The following is a 15,169-nucleotide window of genomic DNA, read 5'->3' as shown; positions in this document are numbered from 1 at the left end:
ATGAAAAAAAAGGGAGGAAGGAGAAAGAAAAAAAATATACAATAATTCCACACTAGTGATGTAAAAACTACTGAAAACAAGGGCCATTAACAGGTTGATGTTTTTGCTTACCAGAAATTGGGACCCATTTTGGTTTGGTGGGTTGATTTGATTAGTCTCCAGTAGACATTTTATGGTTGGAATTTTTTTGTTTGTTTGTTTTTAAATTTTTATTTATTTATTTGACAGAGATCACAAGTAGGCAGAGAGGCAGGCAGAGAGAGAGAGAGAGGAGGAAGCAGGCTCCCTGCTTGAGCAGAGAGCCCGATGCGGGGCTCGATCCCAGGACCCTGAGATCATGACCTGAGCCGAAGGCAGAGGCTTTAACCCACTGAGCCACCCAGGCGCCCCTGTTTGTTTGTTTTTGAAAAGAATATTATTGTTTTAATCCTGAGTATCTTGAAGTCCTGCCATGGGCAGGAACTTTTTTTTTTTTTTTTTTTTAATTTTTTATTAAAGGCAGTGCCCGAGGCCAAGCCTAGGGTTGGTTCATCCCCTTGCGAAATAGAAGCGACAAGGACTGCAGCTTGGGGTAGGAGTGCGGTCCAGTTTGGGGCGCCCAATTATGAAGGCAGAATGCCAGACCTTTGCCTTGGAACAGGGCTAAGCACTTCGGAGGCGGACCGGTGTTGTTTCGCTATCTTCCTCAGGAGCTCTACCAGCGAAGTGGGTGCGACAAGGTGAGGCTGAGAAGAGAGGCACAAATAGCCAAGACGCGGGAGAGGTGTTGCAGAAGGCCGGGTAGGCATGCTCCTTTCTGGCTGGTGGTCTCGGTGGCCAGCTTCGTGGAGCCAAACCCCTGTGCGGGTCCTGTGGGTGGCAGGTCTTCACAGGAAAAACAGAGATTCAGGGTACTCTCGAGAAAAGTGATTTTGGTAATTTCACCTTTCAAGGTGGTCTGCAGTCTGTGTTTTGAAGGCCTGGCTGACGGAGAAGCTTCTCTGCTTGGGGTTACCATCAGTGGAACCGGAAAAGCGCACTGGATGGTAAGGGAGTCCCTCCCACGCTGATTTTCCTTGTAAAAACAGGTTAGGATTTTCCTGAAAATTTCTTCAGTTATGAGGACTTGTAGGGGGAGCTACTTGCATGCACAAGCCCGAAGAGAATGAGGATCCCACGGCTCTGGGACAGAGGGCCGGGAACCTCGAGCATCAAGAGGGCGTCTTATTTGTCAGTCACCCTTGGGCCACGTTCTGTCACCGGTGTGGTGGCTTTTAGTTGCGAACAGGCTCAGCCTCCCTCGGGCATGGCCAACTCCTTTCAGAAAGGGGCAGGCCACCGCTTCCTCAGACGGCGCCAAGGCGAGGCCCATGGGGGCCTGGGGAACGCAGGCGCCGCAACCGGGACAAGACCTCGCCCTCCTCGGGCCCCGTAGGGCCGCGCGGGTCTCCGCCCGTCTCTGAGCCCCGGGACGGGGAGCAAGGGCAGCCGAGGCGTGCTGGGAGGGGGCTGGCGGAGGCAGCGCGGTCGGGCCGCTTCAGGTTTCGTCCTGGAGCCGGTGGCGGGCGCGGCGGCGGGCGGGCCTGGCCATGTGATGCCGCGGCCGGGAGGTGAGCAGGCGGGGATCCAGTGGCAGCCGGCAGGCGCGGCGGGAGCGGGGGCGGCCCGAGCTGCGGGCGCAGCGGGCCGGCTCCGGGAGCGCGCCCGCGGCTCCGCCCCCTCCGCGTTGGCCCCAGCCTTGCGGCCGCCGGGCGTTGGCAGCTTCGGCGAGAGCCTTCCCGGCCCTGGGCGGCGGCGGCGGCGGACCTGGGCGCGTTCCAGACGCCCTCGGGCAGGGCGCGGGGCGCAGCGCCTCGCTGGGGTTCCGGAGGCTGTGGGGGCCCTAGCTCCAGGTAGGTGCTCTTCAGGGTTCCATCCCCGCGTCTTTCTGTAGCTCAGGGCAGAAAAGTTTGTTCCCTTCGCCTGAGTTCTCTGTCCCAGAAATACTCTCTCCAGGGTACTGGGGGACGCGAGGGACAGCTGAGGTGGACAGGTGGGTGCTGCTGTGGCTTCAGTGGCGAGAGGGATGGCCGCCGCCTCCGGGTTCCTCGGGGACAGCAACAAGTGCAAAGGGTTGCACAGTCCAGCGCGGCGGCGGCGGCAGCTGCGGAGCGTGGGGTCGCTCGCGTTGCGCGGCCGGGAGCGCACAGAGAAGGCGGCGGTCCCTCTCCTTGCAGCCCCCGCAGACTCCGCTATACAGGGTCCCGGGATGGGCGGGTGGAGGGAAAATTCCCCCAAGGAAATGCACCCTTGCAGTGGAGAAGTGGGTGTCCCGAAAGCTGGTTCCCCATTGGTGTCTCGCCTCTGGCGTGAGGGTTCTAGGTGGGGCTGGGGCCCCCCCAGAGAGCAGACTGAGCTCATGGTACCCGCGCTATCCCTTCTTTTCTGTGGAGATATTTGCTCGTGTTTTCAAAGGAATCTGTAGTTACTTGATTAGGAGGAGGCAGTCGGCATTCCGTCGGATCTTACTCTTAGGGATTCATTTGCCCTTTGAATACCTGGGATGTGGGTGAAAGGTACCCTAACCTTCTCGTGCTCAAAGTTTCCTTAGGGGTCATGATGATGGCCTTGTGCTCCGCCAAGGAGGCATCCTTTTCTGTCGAGGCTGTGTGGAAGCTGTGTGCTGAGACCGCCTTGGAAACCTAGCTCTGGTTTCCCAGACGCCAATTAGATTTCCAGGAGAGAATCCATCTGCCTCCCTAGGAACCCACAGCGTCCCCCTATTGGTTACAGCGGGGTGGGTCGAGGAAAGGCAGCAACATCTGTGTTTGCGCAGCTTCCTCTCTTTGACCCCTGCCTGGGTCTGGACAAATCCCTGCAGACCCGGAATTACAGAGGTTTACCACCAGACCCGCGGCAACTGGGTAAGGAAGGAAAAAACAAAAAACCAAATCTTAAACAAAACAAGGACAATAACCAAAAGCTCTCATCTTTTATGGTCCCAGGGGGGTCTCGTTTTCTGAAGCGATGTCATCCTGTGTTCTTAGGCCCTGAAGCTGTCAGGGAAAGCGAAATCCTGTTTCCACGGCAAAAACAGAGACCTGTCTTACTAGGTTTTGTAGGTTGTCCGTTGCACATGACAGTCCAAGTACCGTGATATCCCGCAAGGTTTCTAGATATATTTTGGGTTTTACATATATTCTTAAAACATCTTTGTATTTGCCTCCTCTTCATTCACAGCAGAGCTAACTCCTTTGGAGTATTTGGAGGATAAGAAATGAGTACTGCAAAAACCCTTGGAATTTCTTTCTACAATGTAGTATTTCAATACTATGAACACTGCAGTGAACTTTTTGTGGGATTATTATGCTCATTTAACTTTGATTAAGTAGGAATTTGGATCACCTCAGACCTCAAGTTTAGTGCTTAGGGAAACTGAGGCACGCAGGTAGCTGCTGGGTATGTGACTGGAATGTCCTGGCTCATATTAGAACGGAGAACAGAGAATTAGTGTTTGTTCTGCTTTGGACTGCTTTCTTCCTTGTAACAACCATATAACCTGGCCAACCAAGAAGAGGTTATGTAACAGGTGTCATTAGACTTTTCTTTGAAGCACCTGTCCTGCCTTTAAGTTTAGAAACACTTAAAAGAGGAAAATGGTAAATAAGGCTTGATGAAATTTCATCAGGGGCCTCATGTGGGGTTCACATTTTTTTTTTTTTTAAATCATGTGAGTACTGCAGAAGAACTTAGAATATTTTCTCATTGTACTTTTCTGAGAAAGTTCTGTGGTGGCTCAGACAAATTAGGCAGAAATTGCAGGTGAGTTCTGATACATGGCCTTTACTATATGCTATATGGGAAAGGGAAAAGTACTCTAAATGGGTATTAAAACTGGATTACGGTTGCCTGGGTCATTTAGTCAGTTGAGTGTCTGCCTTTGGCTCAGGTCATGTTCCTGGGATCCTGTGATTGAGCTCTCTGCTCGTGGGGAGCTTGCTTCTCCCTCTCTCAGCTCAGTGCTCTCTCTCACTCTCTGTCAAATGAATAAATAAAATCTAAAAGATAGGCAGAGTGGCAGGCAGAGGGAGAGGGAGAAACAGGTCCCTCACTGAGCAGAGAGCACATGTGGGGCTTGATCTTGGACTCTGGGGTCATGACCTGAAGGCAGATGCTTAACCAGCTGAACCACCCAAGTGTACCAATAAATAAAATCTTAAAAAAAAACCCCAAACCCTGGAATACAATACTTATATAAGTCATCGTGTTCAAAAGTAAATACTCTGTTGGTACTTAAGCTCTAACGTAAAGTCTGGTCAGAGTTTATAACGAGTAGACTCCGCAGAAAAATGGATGCTATAAATATTGGAAAACCTTTTATGATTGGGGCTTGGCTACCATGGTACTGCCAAATAACTCTGGTAGAGGATGGTAGAGCCCAAATTACTCTCCAGCTCCTAGGCTGACTAATTTTATTATGCTTTAATTTACTGATAAGCTAGGATCTAATTGCTTGTAGGTTTTATCTAATAACATTTGTACTTAGATTGCTTTAGCCGAACAGAGAAGCTATAGGATAATTCTTTCATGTAACTTTGATACAAAGAGATGGGTCAGGTTGGGTAATTGCTATTTTGGGTTCTAAATTTCTGTTGATTTCAGATCTGAGGCATTACTTTTTCTGATTTTACAGTTTTTAGGATCTGTTGCATTTTCTTTTTTTTAAAGATTTATTTATTTGAAAGAGAGTAATGCACATGAGCTCACTGTTGTTGGGGGTGGAGGGTAGTGTAGAAGGAGACGGGGACACAGAATCCCAAGCAGATTCCCTATTGAGTGCAGAACCCTTGCAGGACTTGATCCCAGGACCCTGAGATCATGACCTGAGCCGAAATCAAGAGTCGGAGGCTTAACTCACTGAGCCACCAGGCACCCCAGGATCTGTTGCATTTTGACTGGGCTTTTGCACACTTGACACTAAGACATGTGACTGGTAAAATGCCAGTACCTTTATATGATACAGCATCTTAATCAACTGTAATTTTTTCCTTAATTTGATCTTGGCACAGTAGTAATTTGCTTATTTCTGCCATTACTGTTCCTGGACTACTTCTCCTGGATAACCAAGGTAATGAGATTTGACATGATTTTTTAAATGAGGGAAAGCAAAAACGTCATGTAATTGAATATTGGGCATTAGTTCCAGCGATCTTCATTTTGAACCCTTATATCAAATGGATTTTTATTCTTCAGAGGTGAAATTTTCCTTAAATTTTCCCTCAATCTGAAGTTTTACTTGTGTAAGAAATTACTGTGAAAGTAGTTTCTTGAAAAACAAACCTTGTATGTGTGAGTGAAGCCCAGCAGAGGTGGAGATGGGCAATGACATTTTTGCTTTTCTTGGTATCATGTCCAGAAGAGACCCTCTAAACCAGCCTATTTCACGTGGCAGATTTTGAGAGGTGTGCACATGACCATTTTACTTCAAACACACTTAAAATGTTAACTAACTGTTGAAATATACAGACCTTCCCTTACTATGTTAATCAAGAGATAAATTGCCTGTTAATGAAGTCATGGTTTAGCTCCCAAGTTTCACCGGCAAACACAAGTTACCATGCCTTTTGTGGCTTAAAGCCTGTTCCTTTTCTTCCATTGCTTTACAATTTAAAGAAATTCTTTTAAAAGTGTAACAAAGTGAATCACAGTGGGGACCCTGGAGCCATATTGTCAGACAGCGCCAGCTCTGTCCTGGCTGTGTGACCTCTCTCTACCTGTGGTTTTCCTTTGGTGTGATGGGGATAGTCATTAGAACCTGCCCGATTGGGTTGTTTTGAAGATTCAGTGAGTTCGTTTACAGAGAGCCTCTAGAAGTGCCGGACAGAAAGTAAGTTGTAGAAAATGGTGGTGGTTATGTTTATAACAAACGGAAAATAGGCAATTAGAGTTTTAGCTTTAGCAGGTTTTTCTGGTTTTAGAAGGCAATGGGAGGTCAGTAGGAAAAGTACACTAGACTGGCAGTCAAGGATGGGTTCAGCCTGTGATCTCCCAACTGTGTGACCCTGGGCAAGTGTGACCCCTCTTGGGGTCTCCATTTCCTCCTCTGGTAAAGCAGATTAGACTGGATAGTCTCTAAGGCCCGCCAATCCTTATATTGTAAACTAATGAAATTTGGAAGGTGGGCATTTGTCAACTCAGCCTTTTTATCTTGGGCAACACTGCCAGGAAGGTCCTGTCCACAGAGTTGGTACAGTACTTGCAGTGGTCGCTGAGCATTTTGATGGGATTATGGACTATTAAGACGATTAACCTACCTCAACTTGCTCACCAGCTGGTCATCAGGTTGAAATGACTGAGCTATCTTTCTGGACTTAGTCCAGAAAGATTTCACCCATGAGAGTCTAGATCTCATGCATGCAGGTCATAGGTTACCCTGCTCCCTGTATTCTGAGGCGCTCCCCATGTTTAAAAGGGATGGTGTAGTCCTAGGAAGCCAAGAGGCAAGCTGGCTGGTGTTTTCTGAATTTCACAATAAAAATTCTGTGCCTGATTCCGTACCTCACCATTAGCCTTAACAGAGACACTGTGACCAGACGGACTTGCAACAGAGGAGGTTCTAAGAACTTAAAAGTATTGGTGAAAATCAAGAGGTTTCCATTGGGGCAAATTTCTGTCTTATGTGGCCCCTTCCCATTGTTTGTTTGCATTATCTTCTGGTTTTTGTCTTTTTCCCTTCTTTGTCCAGCCTCCTGGTGCTGTGTGACCAGGTGTTGGTTTGAAATGGTATAAGGTGCTCAGTGATTGAAGTTATGGGCTCCTCACTTTGAGATCCAACCCAGGATTCCAAGTGTGATGGTTTGGTGGTATCATCTGGATTTAGAATCTCCGATGGGCCTGGCCTTTTTGAAAAAGGTGATATGACTGGGCTTGCTAACTACTTATGGAAGCTTGAGATGTTTCTGGCATTCTACATTTGAAAGTATTCTGGAAAGAGTAACATTTGGTTTTTCTCATGGACTACTTTGTCCCTATGGGCATGTCACCTGTCCTTGTGAACCCTCTGCTTAACTACAAATAATAACTACCTATGGACTAGGCTGTATACTTGCTAACCTCTGTGACCTCATGTTTGGTCTCTCTTCCTTTCTACCTAAAATCTATTGCAGTCTTCAAAGCAAGATCAAGCATGCTTCTGAAACCTTTGACCAACTTTCCCTTCTGAACTCATTAATATATTGCTGGTCCCTCTGATTCATCATTGATCACCTGCCTCCGCTTTCATTATGCGTTCCTGTGTGTTAGTCTTGACTTTCCAGCTTAACCGTAAGCTCACTGAAAGCAGGAACCCTGACTCAGGCTACTGCGTAGGGTGCTTAGATCAGAATATGCACATGTTTGTTGATAATTTTGTGGTCATGTCAACAAGTCCTTTTAATTCACAGCAAAGGCTAATGGCAGTGTTTCCTGTGTAGTGGGTGTGGGTTTCATTGGAAGATGTTGGTTTGCAGGAGAAGAAAGGTAAAGGTTGCCCAGGAGGTTAGATGACTAGTCCTTCTCAGATGTAAATGGGCAGTTCCACAGGCAATGTTAGAAATTGTATGCTCAGTCTGGGAAAATGAATGCAGTTCTTGACTAGAGTTAGAGCTTTAGGATTGAGAGAAAGCTGAAAGTTTTCTTTTAGTTTCTAGCAGATGCACAGTCCCCCTGTGTAGCATACTTATGAATATTTGACCACTTGAATACGGCTCTTGAATACGTGGAGTGATGGGGAGCTAATACCATAAAGATACCCAACTTATCTTTTTCCCCTCTCAACTTGATTGATAAATATAAACGTATATATTTAGAGTGTCCACTGTGATGATTTGATATATATGTTGGGGAATGAGTATCAAGATCAAGAGAGTAAATCATTATGTCATCCAGTTAAGTTCTTTGGGTATGTGGTGTGAATGTTTAAGATTGACTCTCAGTAACTTGAAAGTATGCAATACTGTATTAACTACAGTACTCTATTAACTATAGTTACCATGTGGGATATTAGATCCTCAGAACTTACTGTTATAGGTCAAAGGGTATAAAATTTGAGTTCCATCTTTAAGTTTCCTCATTTCTCCCAGCCCCTGACCACCACCACCCTTCCACTGTTACTAGGAAATTAGGTTTGTGTGTTTTTTAAAAAAATACTTATTTATTTGACAGAGAGACACAGTAACAGAGAGAGAGAGAGAGTGCTCGAGAGAGCAAGTGCTCAAGCAGGAGGAGTGGGAGAGGGAGAAGCAGGCTTCCTGGCAAGCATGGAGCCCAGTGAGGGGCTGGATTCCAGGACTCTGGGATCATGACCTGAGCCAAAGGCAGATGCTTAACAACTGAGCCACCCAAGCGCCCTGTGTTTTTTTTTTTTTTTTTTTAAAGATTTTACTTGTTTGAGAAAGAGAGGCTGCGAGCGGGGGGAGGGGCAAAAGAGAGGGAAAAGCAGACTCTCCCGCTGAACATGGAGCCTGATGTGAGTCTCGATCAGAGGGCCCTGAGATCATGATCTGAATTGAGGGCAGATGATTAACGACTGGGCCACCCAGGTGCCCTTCATTGTAGTTTTGACTTGCCTTTCCCTGCTAAGTGATGTTGAGCACCATTTCATGTACTTATTGGCTATTTGTGTATCTTCAGAAAATGTCTATTCAGATCTTTTGAACATTAAAAAAAAAAAAGATTTTATTGATGTGGGGGACACCTGGGTGTCTCAGTTGGTTAAGCGTCTGCCTTCAGCTCATGTCCTGATCCTGGGGTCCTGGGACTGAGCCCCACATTGGACTCCCTGTTCAGCAGGAAGCCTGCCTCTCCCTCTGCCTCTCCCTCCAATTGTGCAAGCTCTCTCTCAAATAAATAAAATCTCTCTCTCTTTTTTTTTTTTTTTTTTAAGATTTTATGTATTTATTTGTTAGAGAGAGAGAGAGAGGAGGCAGGCAGAGGGAGAAGCAGGCTCTCTGCTGAGCAGGGAGCCCAATGTGGGGCTCAGTTGCAGGACCCTGGGATCAGTTGCAGGAACCTGGGATCAGGACATAAGCTGAAGGCAGACGTTTAACTGACTGAGCCACCCAGGTGTCCTGGGATGTTCTGTCATTCTATAGGGTTTTTTTCCTGTGCAAAAACTTTTGGGTTTGACAGATTTCCTTTTTTTTTTTTTTGGCTTTTGTGGCTCTTGCTTTTGGTGTCTTATCCAAAAATCTTCACCAAGGCTGATGTAGATAGGGGGAAACAAAGGCATAAGGAAACACAGATAAAATTAAATGTCCATATAACTTGCAGCCCATTGAAAAATACTTAAGGCAGGTGGAGTATAATGTTTCTCCAGGAACCTCCTAACTGTCTTAATGTTAACGCCTTCCTAGACAGAAAAGCAATCTTAGTTTGACAATAGCAAGGCCTCCCACATCCTCGGAGTCCTCTTTAGCATATGAAAATCCTCTGGAACTTCCCTTATCTTTCCCTCCATCCCAGAGTGTATAATCAGTTGCTCCACTTAATCCTGGGGCAGTGGGCAGCCCCTCTTTCTTTCTTAAACTCTTATTTGTTTGAAAGACAGAGAAGAGAACACAAGGGGTGGGATGTTGGGGAGAGTGAGAAGGAGGCTCCCGAAGCGGCCGGGCTGGATCCCACGACCATGGCTTCATGACCAGAGCTAAAGGCAGACTCTGAACCCTCTGAGCCACCCAGGTGCCCTGGCAGTACCTCCTTCTGCCCACGGGTCCTGTCCCCGTGCTTTAATAAAAGTACCATTTTGCACCAAAGGCATCTCAAGAATTCCTTCTTGGTCATCTGTACTGGATCCCACCAAATCTCACCAAAAAACATTCAAAAATGACATCAGAGAGTTCAGGAGCTGTTTCCCCTATATTTTCTTGTAGGAGCTTTATGGCTTCTTGCGATTCATTTTGAGTTAGTTTTTGTGTGTGGTTTGAGATCGTGGTCCAGTTTTTCTTTGTAGTTTGTTGGTTTCCCCAACACCGTTTATCCAAGAGACTGTCCTTTCCCCATTGTATGTTCTGGAGTCCTTTGTTGTAAACAAACTGACCTTATAAGCTTGGGTTTTTTTCTGGGATCCCTGTGCGATTGATCTACATGTCTTTTTGTACCAATACTATACTATTTGAGTGACTCTAGCTTTTTTTTTTTTTTTTTTTTTTTAAATATTTTATTTTATTTATTTGACAGAGAGAGATCACAAGTAGGCAGAGAGGCAGAGAGAGAGAGGAGGAAGCAGGCTCCCTGCTGAGCAGAGAGCCTGATGCGGGACTCGATCCCAGGACCCTGAGATCATGACCTGAGCGGAAGGCAGCGGCTTAACCCACTGAGCCACCCAGGCGCCCCGACTCTAGCTTTTTTTATTTAAAGATTTTATTTTAAAATAATCTCTGGCTCAGTTGTACAAACCCCAGATCAACAGTTGCACACTATACTCACTGAGGCAGACAGGCACCCCTGAATGACTACAGTTTGTAATGTAGTGAGTGTTGAAGAGTGTGACCCCTCCAGCATTGTGGTTCTAAGATTGCTTTGGCTATCAGGGTCTTGTGGTTTCATACAAACTTCAGAATAGTTTTTTCTTTGCTTTGCCTTTTTTTTTTTTTTTAATTTTTTTAATTTCTTTGAGAAATGCTATTGGAATTTTGAGGGGGATTACGTTGACTCCATAGATGGCTCTGGGTAGTGTGGACACTACCAGTATATTGACAACATTAATTCTTCAGCTCTGTGAACAAGGACATCATATTTGTTTTAATTTTTTTGTCAAAGTCTTATAATTTTTGGCATATAGATATTTCACTTTCTCATTGAGATTATTCCTATATGTTTTTTTTGGTGCTATTGTATATGGGATTTTTTTTTTCTTCCGGTAATTAGTTTTTAGTGTATAGAAATGCAGCAGGCTGTATTTTGTACTCTACAAATTTACAGAACTTAAACAGCTTTTCTATTTTGGTTTTTGTTTATTGTTTTCCGTGGGTTTTTTTCATATAGTCCTTTAGGATTTTCTTTTTTTTTTTTTCTTTTTCTTTCTTTCCTTCTTTCTTTCTTTCTTTGACACACAGAGATCCCAAGTTGGCAGAGAGGCAGGCAGAGACAGGGCAGAAAGCAGGCTCCCTGCTGAGCAGAGAGCACAATGTGGGGCTTGATTCCAGGACCCTGAGATCATGACCTGAGCTGAAGGCAGAGGCTTTAATCCACTGAGCCACTCAGGCGCCCTGTCCTTTAGGATTTTCTATAACAAGATTGTGACATTGGGGTGCCTGGGTGGCTCAGTGGGTTAAAGCCTCTGCTTTCGGCTCAGGTCATGATCCCAGGGTCCTGGGATCGAGCCCCACATCGGGCTCTCTGCTCAGCAGGGAGCCTGCTTCCTCCTCTCTCGCTGTCTGCCTCTCTGCCTACTTGTGATCTCTGTCTGTCAAATAAATAAATAAATCTTTAAAAATAAAAAAAACAAGATTGTGACATTTACTATTTTACTTCATCCTTTTTATTTGAGTGCCTTTTTTTCCTCTTGCCTAACTACTGTAGATAGGATTTTCAGTACTTACGTTAGATAGGAGTGAAAATCATGGGCATCCTTGGTTTGTTCTTGATTTTGAAGGGGAAAGTTTTCAACATTTTACTGTTGAGTATGGTGTTAGCTGTGGGTTTGTTATATATATTGCTTTTATTATGTTGAGGTGTATGTTCCTTCTGTATCCAGGTTGTTGAGAGTTCTTATGAAAGTTTGCTGAATTTTGTCAAATGCTTTCTTTGAATCTTTTGAGACAGGTTTTCTTGTATTAATGTATCATAGTTATTGATGTTTTTAATGTGTTTATCACTATTTATAGAAATAGTGTTTTTTTTTAAAAAGATTTTATTTATTTATTTAACAGAGATGGATCGTAAGAAGGCAAAGAGACAGGCAGAGAGAGAGAGAGAGAGAGGAGGAAGCAGGCTCCCTGCTAAGCAGAGAGCGTGATGCAGGACTTAATCTTAGGACACTGGGAACATCAACTGAGCTGAAGGCAGAGGCTTTAACCCACTGAGCCACCCAGGTGGTCCGAAATAGTGCTTTTCTTAGAAATTCTTAGAAGTGGTTTGCTGGGGCACCTGGGTGGCTCAGTCCATTAAGCATCTGCTTTCAGCTCAGGTCATGGTCCTGGGGTCCTGGGATAGAGCCCCACATCAGGCTCCCTGCTCAGTGGGGAGTCTGTTTCTCCCTCTCTGGTCCATCCCCCCCATGCTTTCTTAAATAAACAAACAAAAAAATCTAAAAAAAAAAGTGGTTTTGCTGTATCCCATAAGTTTTAATACGGTCTATTAATAATGTTTCTCAAAATATTTTATTTCCCTTTTCATTTCTTTGACCTACCGTTTGTTCAGAAGTGTGTTATGATTTATATTTATTGTGATTTTTCTCTCCCCACCTCCAACTTTCTTCCTTTTAACTGATACCTAGCTTTGTACCCGTGTTTGGAAATGATACTTGATATTTCATTGTCTTATATTTGTTAGGACAGGTTTTCTTTTTTAAATGTTCTATTCTGCTGTTGAATGGAATGTTTGTATATGTAGGTCCATTGACCTGCAGTGTACTTCAAGTTCGCTATTTCCTTATTGATTTTTCTGTCTGGATGATCTATCCATTGTTGGAAATGGGTTATTGAAGTACCTGGTGTTACTGCTTTGCTGTCTATTTCTGCCTTCAGATCTGTTAATTTAATATTTAGTTTTTTAATATTTAGGTTTGTGCCTGGGTGGCTCAGTTGGTTAAGCGACTGCCTTCAGCTCGGGTCATGGTTTCGGAGTCCCAGGATCAAGTCCCGCATCAGGGTCCCTGCTTCTCCCTCTGACCTTCTCCCCTCTCATGCTCTCTCTCTGTCTCTCTGTCAAATAAATAAATAAAATATTTTAAATATTAAAAATAAAAATATTTAGGTTTTCTAAAGTAGGTACACGTATAATAGTTAAATCGTCTTGATGAGTAGACCTCTCTCATTGTATAATGACCTTATTTGCCTCTCGTTATAACTTTTGCCTTAAACTTTGTGTATTAAGTATAGTGACCTGTGTCCTCTTCTAATTTCCATTTGTGTGGAGTATTTTTCTATCTTTGCCCTCTTAGCCTATGAGTGTTCTTAAAGGTTAGTGAATCTTTCAGGCAGCTACAGTTGGGTTTTGTTTTTTTTGGGGGGGTGGGTGAGGGTCCATCAGCTTCTCTTTGTCTATTAGTTAAAACCATTTTCATTTAGCATGATGTGATGTCCTTATTTCAATGTGATGTCCTTATTTCTATGTAATGTAAAGTCCCTATTGACTTTCACTTAATTGCTTTGTGATTATTTTGTAGATCCTTTTTTCCCTTCCTCTCATGTTGTCCCTCTAGGTGAATTAATGAAACTTTCTGGGGTTCTCCTACTGACCTTTACCCTGCGTGGTGAAATCCCTTTGGGGGATTGTTTTTGGTACCAAGCTACTGTAAACTGGCAGAGTGGAATGACTCAGGTAGGGTGTTTCCTGTGTTCCTGCTATGTGACCAGCCTCCATTTTTTTTTTTTTTTAGCTTCATAAAGTGTATGTATGTATGTGTGTATTTTTAATGATTTTTAATTGAGAGAAAGAGAGAGAGCATAAGCTGGGGGGGAGGAACAGAGGGAGAGGAAGAAGCACACTCCCACCAGCAGGGAGCCCTATGCAGGGCTTGATCCCAGGACCCTGAGATCATGACCTGAGCCTAAGGCAGACGCTTAACTGACTGAGCTACAAAGGCCCGCCTATCTCCATAATATTTCTGTTGCTTTTCATTGTAGTACAGAACTTTGCTAGAGCTATTTTTATTGGTTTGTAGTTGTTGTTTCATTGTTGGGGGGATGAATGTTGGGACCGACCTCTTAGTTCTCTATTCTGCTGATATCATGCCTCACCGCTCCTCCCCCCTCCCCAGGTGTATCTTGGGAAAGGTTAAGCTGTTACACTTAATAAGGAGGAGAATTGTTTTTATCATAGTTTGCTGATGAGAGGCCATTCTGAACAATTTACTTTCATGAGAGCCCCTTAGATTGATTGATTGCTTTTTAAAGAGTATTTATTTATTTGTCAGAGAGAGCACACAAGCAGGGAGAGGGACAGGCAGAGGGAAAAGCAGGCTCTCTGCTGAACAAGGAGCCTGGTGTAGGACTTGATCCCAGAACCCTGGGATAATGACCTGAGCCTAAGGCAGATGCTTAACTGACAGAGCCACTCAGGCGCCCATTTAGCCCCTTATATTTAAAAACCTTACATATCCTGCCTTTAAGTCTTCTTCTTCTTTTTTAAGATTTTATTTTTTTATTTGACAGAGATCACAAGTAGGCAGACATGCAGGCAGAGAGAGAGAGGGGAAGCAGGCTCCCTGCTGAACAGAGAGCCCGATGCAGGGCTCAATCCCAGGACCCTGGGATCCTGATCTGAGCCGAAGGCAGAGGCTCAACCCGCTGAGCCACCCAGGCACCCTAAGTCTTTTAATTTGGAAAAGAAAACATTTTCATCTTTTGTTAAGTGACGGGATTTTGAATCCTCTCACCACCCCTGGATACTGAACATATTCTAATTTGCTGTATTCTTAAAGTGTAGTCCTTTCAGATGGTGTGGGACAGCACAGAGCATGGTAGAACCATTCGAACTCTTGCTTAATACCCCACCCCCTCAACCTTCTACCTTCTAGGAAAGCAGTAGAGCCTCAGGGTTAGCGTGATAGCTGCAAATGAACTTGAGGAGTCTCAGGGTTCTGTTACTTCCTGCCTTGTCCTGGATAAATCACCTAACCTTTAGCTGACCTTTTTAGCTCTTTTTCTCATAGCATTGTTAGACGGATTCCATAAGATAGTCTGTGGGAAGTGCGTAGCACAGAACCGGGAATAGAATAATTACTCAAGTGAAGGCATTTGAATTATGGTACTTCTAAGTAGTATTAATGACTCTTGATGGTCAGTCATCTCAAAAATTACTAAGTTTGATTATTTAAATTTTTTTTAAACACATGCTGCATTGAGCCCCATCTCTTCTTCTTCTTCTTCTTCTTTTTTTTTTTTTTTAAAGATTTTATTTATTTATTTTACAGAGAGAAATCACAAGTAGATGGAGAGGCAGGCAGAGAGAGAGAGAGAGAGAGAGAGAGGGAAGCAGGCTCCCTGCTGAGCAGAGAGCCCGATGCGGG

The 15,169-nt window shown here is 44.5% G+C and overlaps 1 protein-coding gene across 6 annotated transcripts in view; it reads left to right on the top strand.

Moving 5' to 3' along the window:
* Window positions 1-534: 534 nt before the first annotated feature.
* Window positions 535-15,169, top strand: part of ARHGEF28 (Rho guanine nucleotide exchange factor 28) — a 317,873-nt gene continuing 303,238 nt past the window's right edge. Inside the window, exons 1-2 of one of the 6 annotated variants that reach the window (XM_032335975.1) lie at window positions 535-719; window positions 933-1,025. Coding sequence is in view for 3 of the 6 variants with exons in the window: in XM_032335977.1 (XP_032191868.1) it covers window positions 1,574-1,871 (298 nt within the window). In the remaining 3 variants the exon portion in view is untranslated. Of the gene's footprint in view, window positions 720-746; window positions 1,026-1,070; window positions 1,872-15,169 lie in introns of those variants that run through there. The other 5 variants (XM_032335974.1, XM_032335977.1, XR_004283955.1 and 2 more) reach the window with 5 other exon arrangements.

This window comes from Mustela erminea, chromosome 3 (assembly GCF_009829155.1).
Source record: "Mustela erminea isolate mMusErm1 chromosome 3, mMusErm1.Pri, whole genome shotgun sequence".
Classification (NCBI taxonomy): Eukaryota; Metazoa; Chordata; class Mammalia; order Carnivora; family Mustelidae; genus Mustela; species Mustela erminea.
This window is presented reverse-complemented; position numbering and strand designations above follow the sequence as displayed.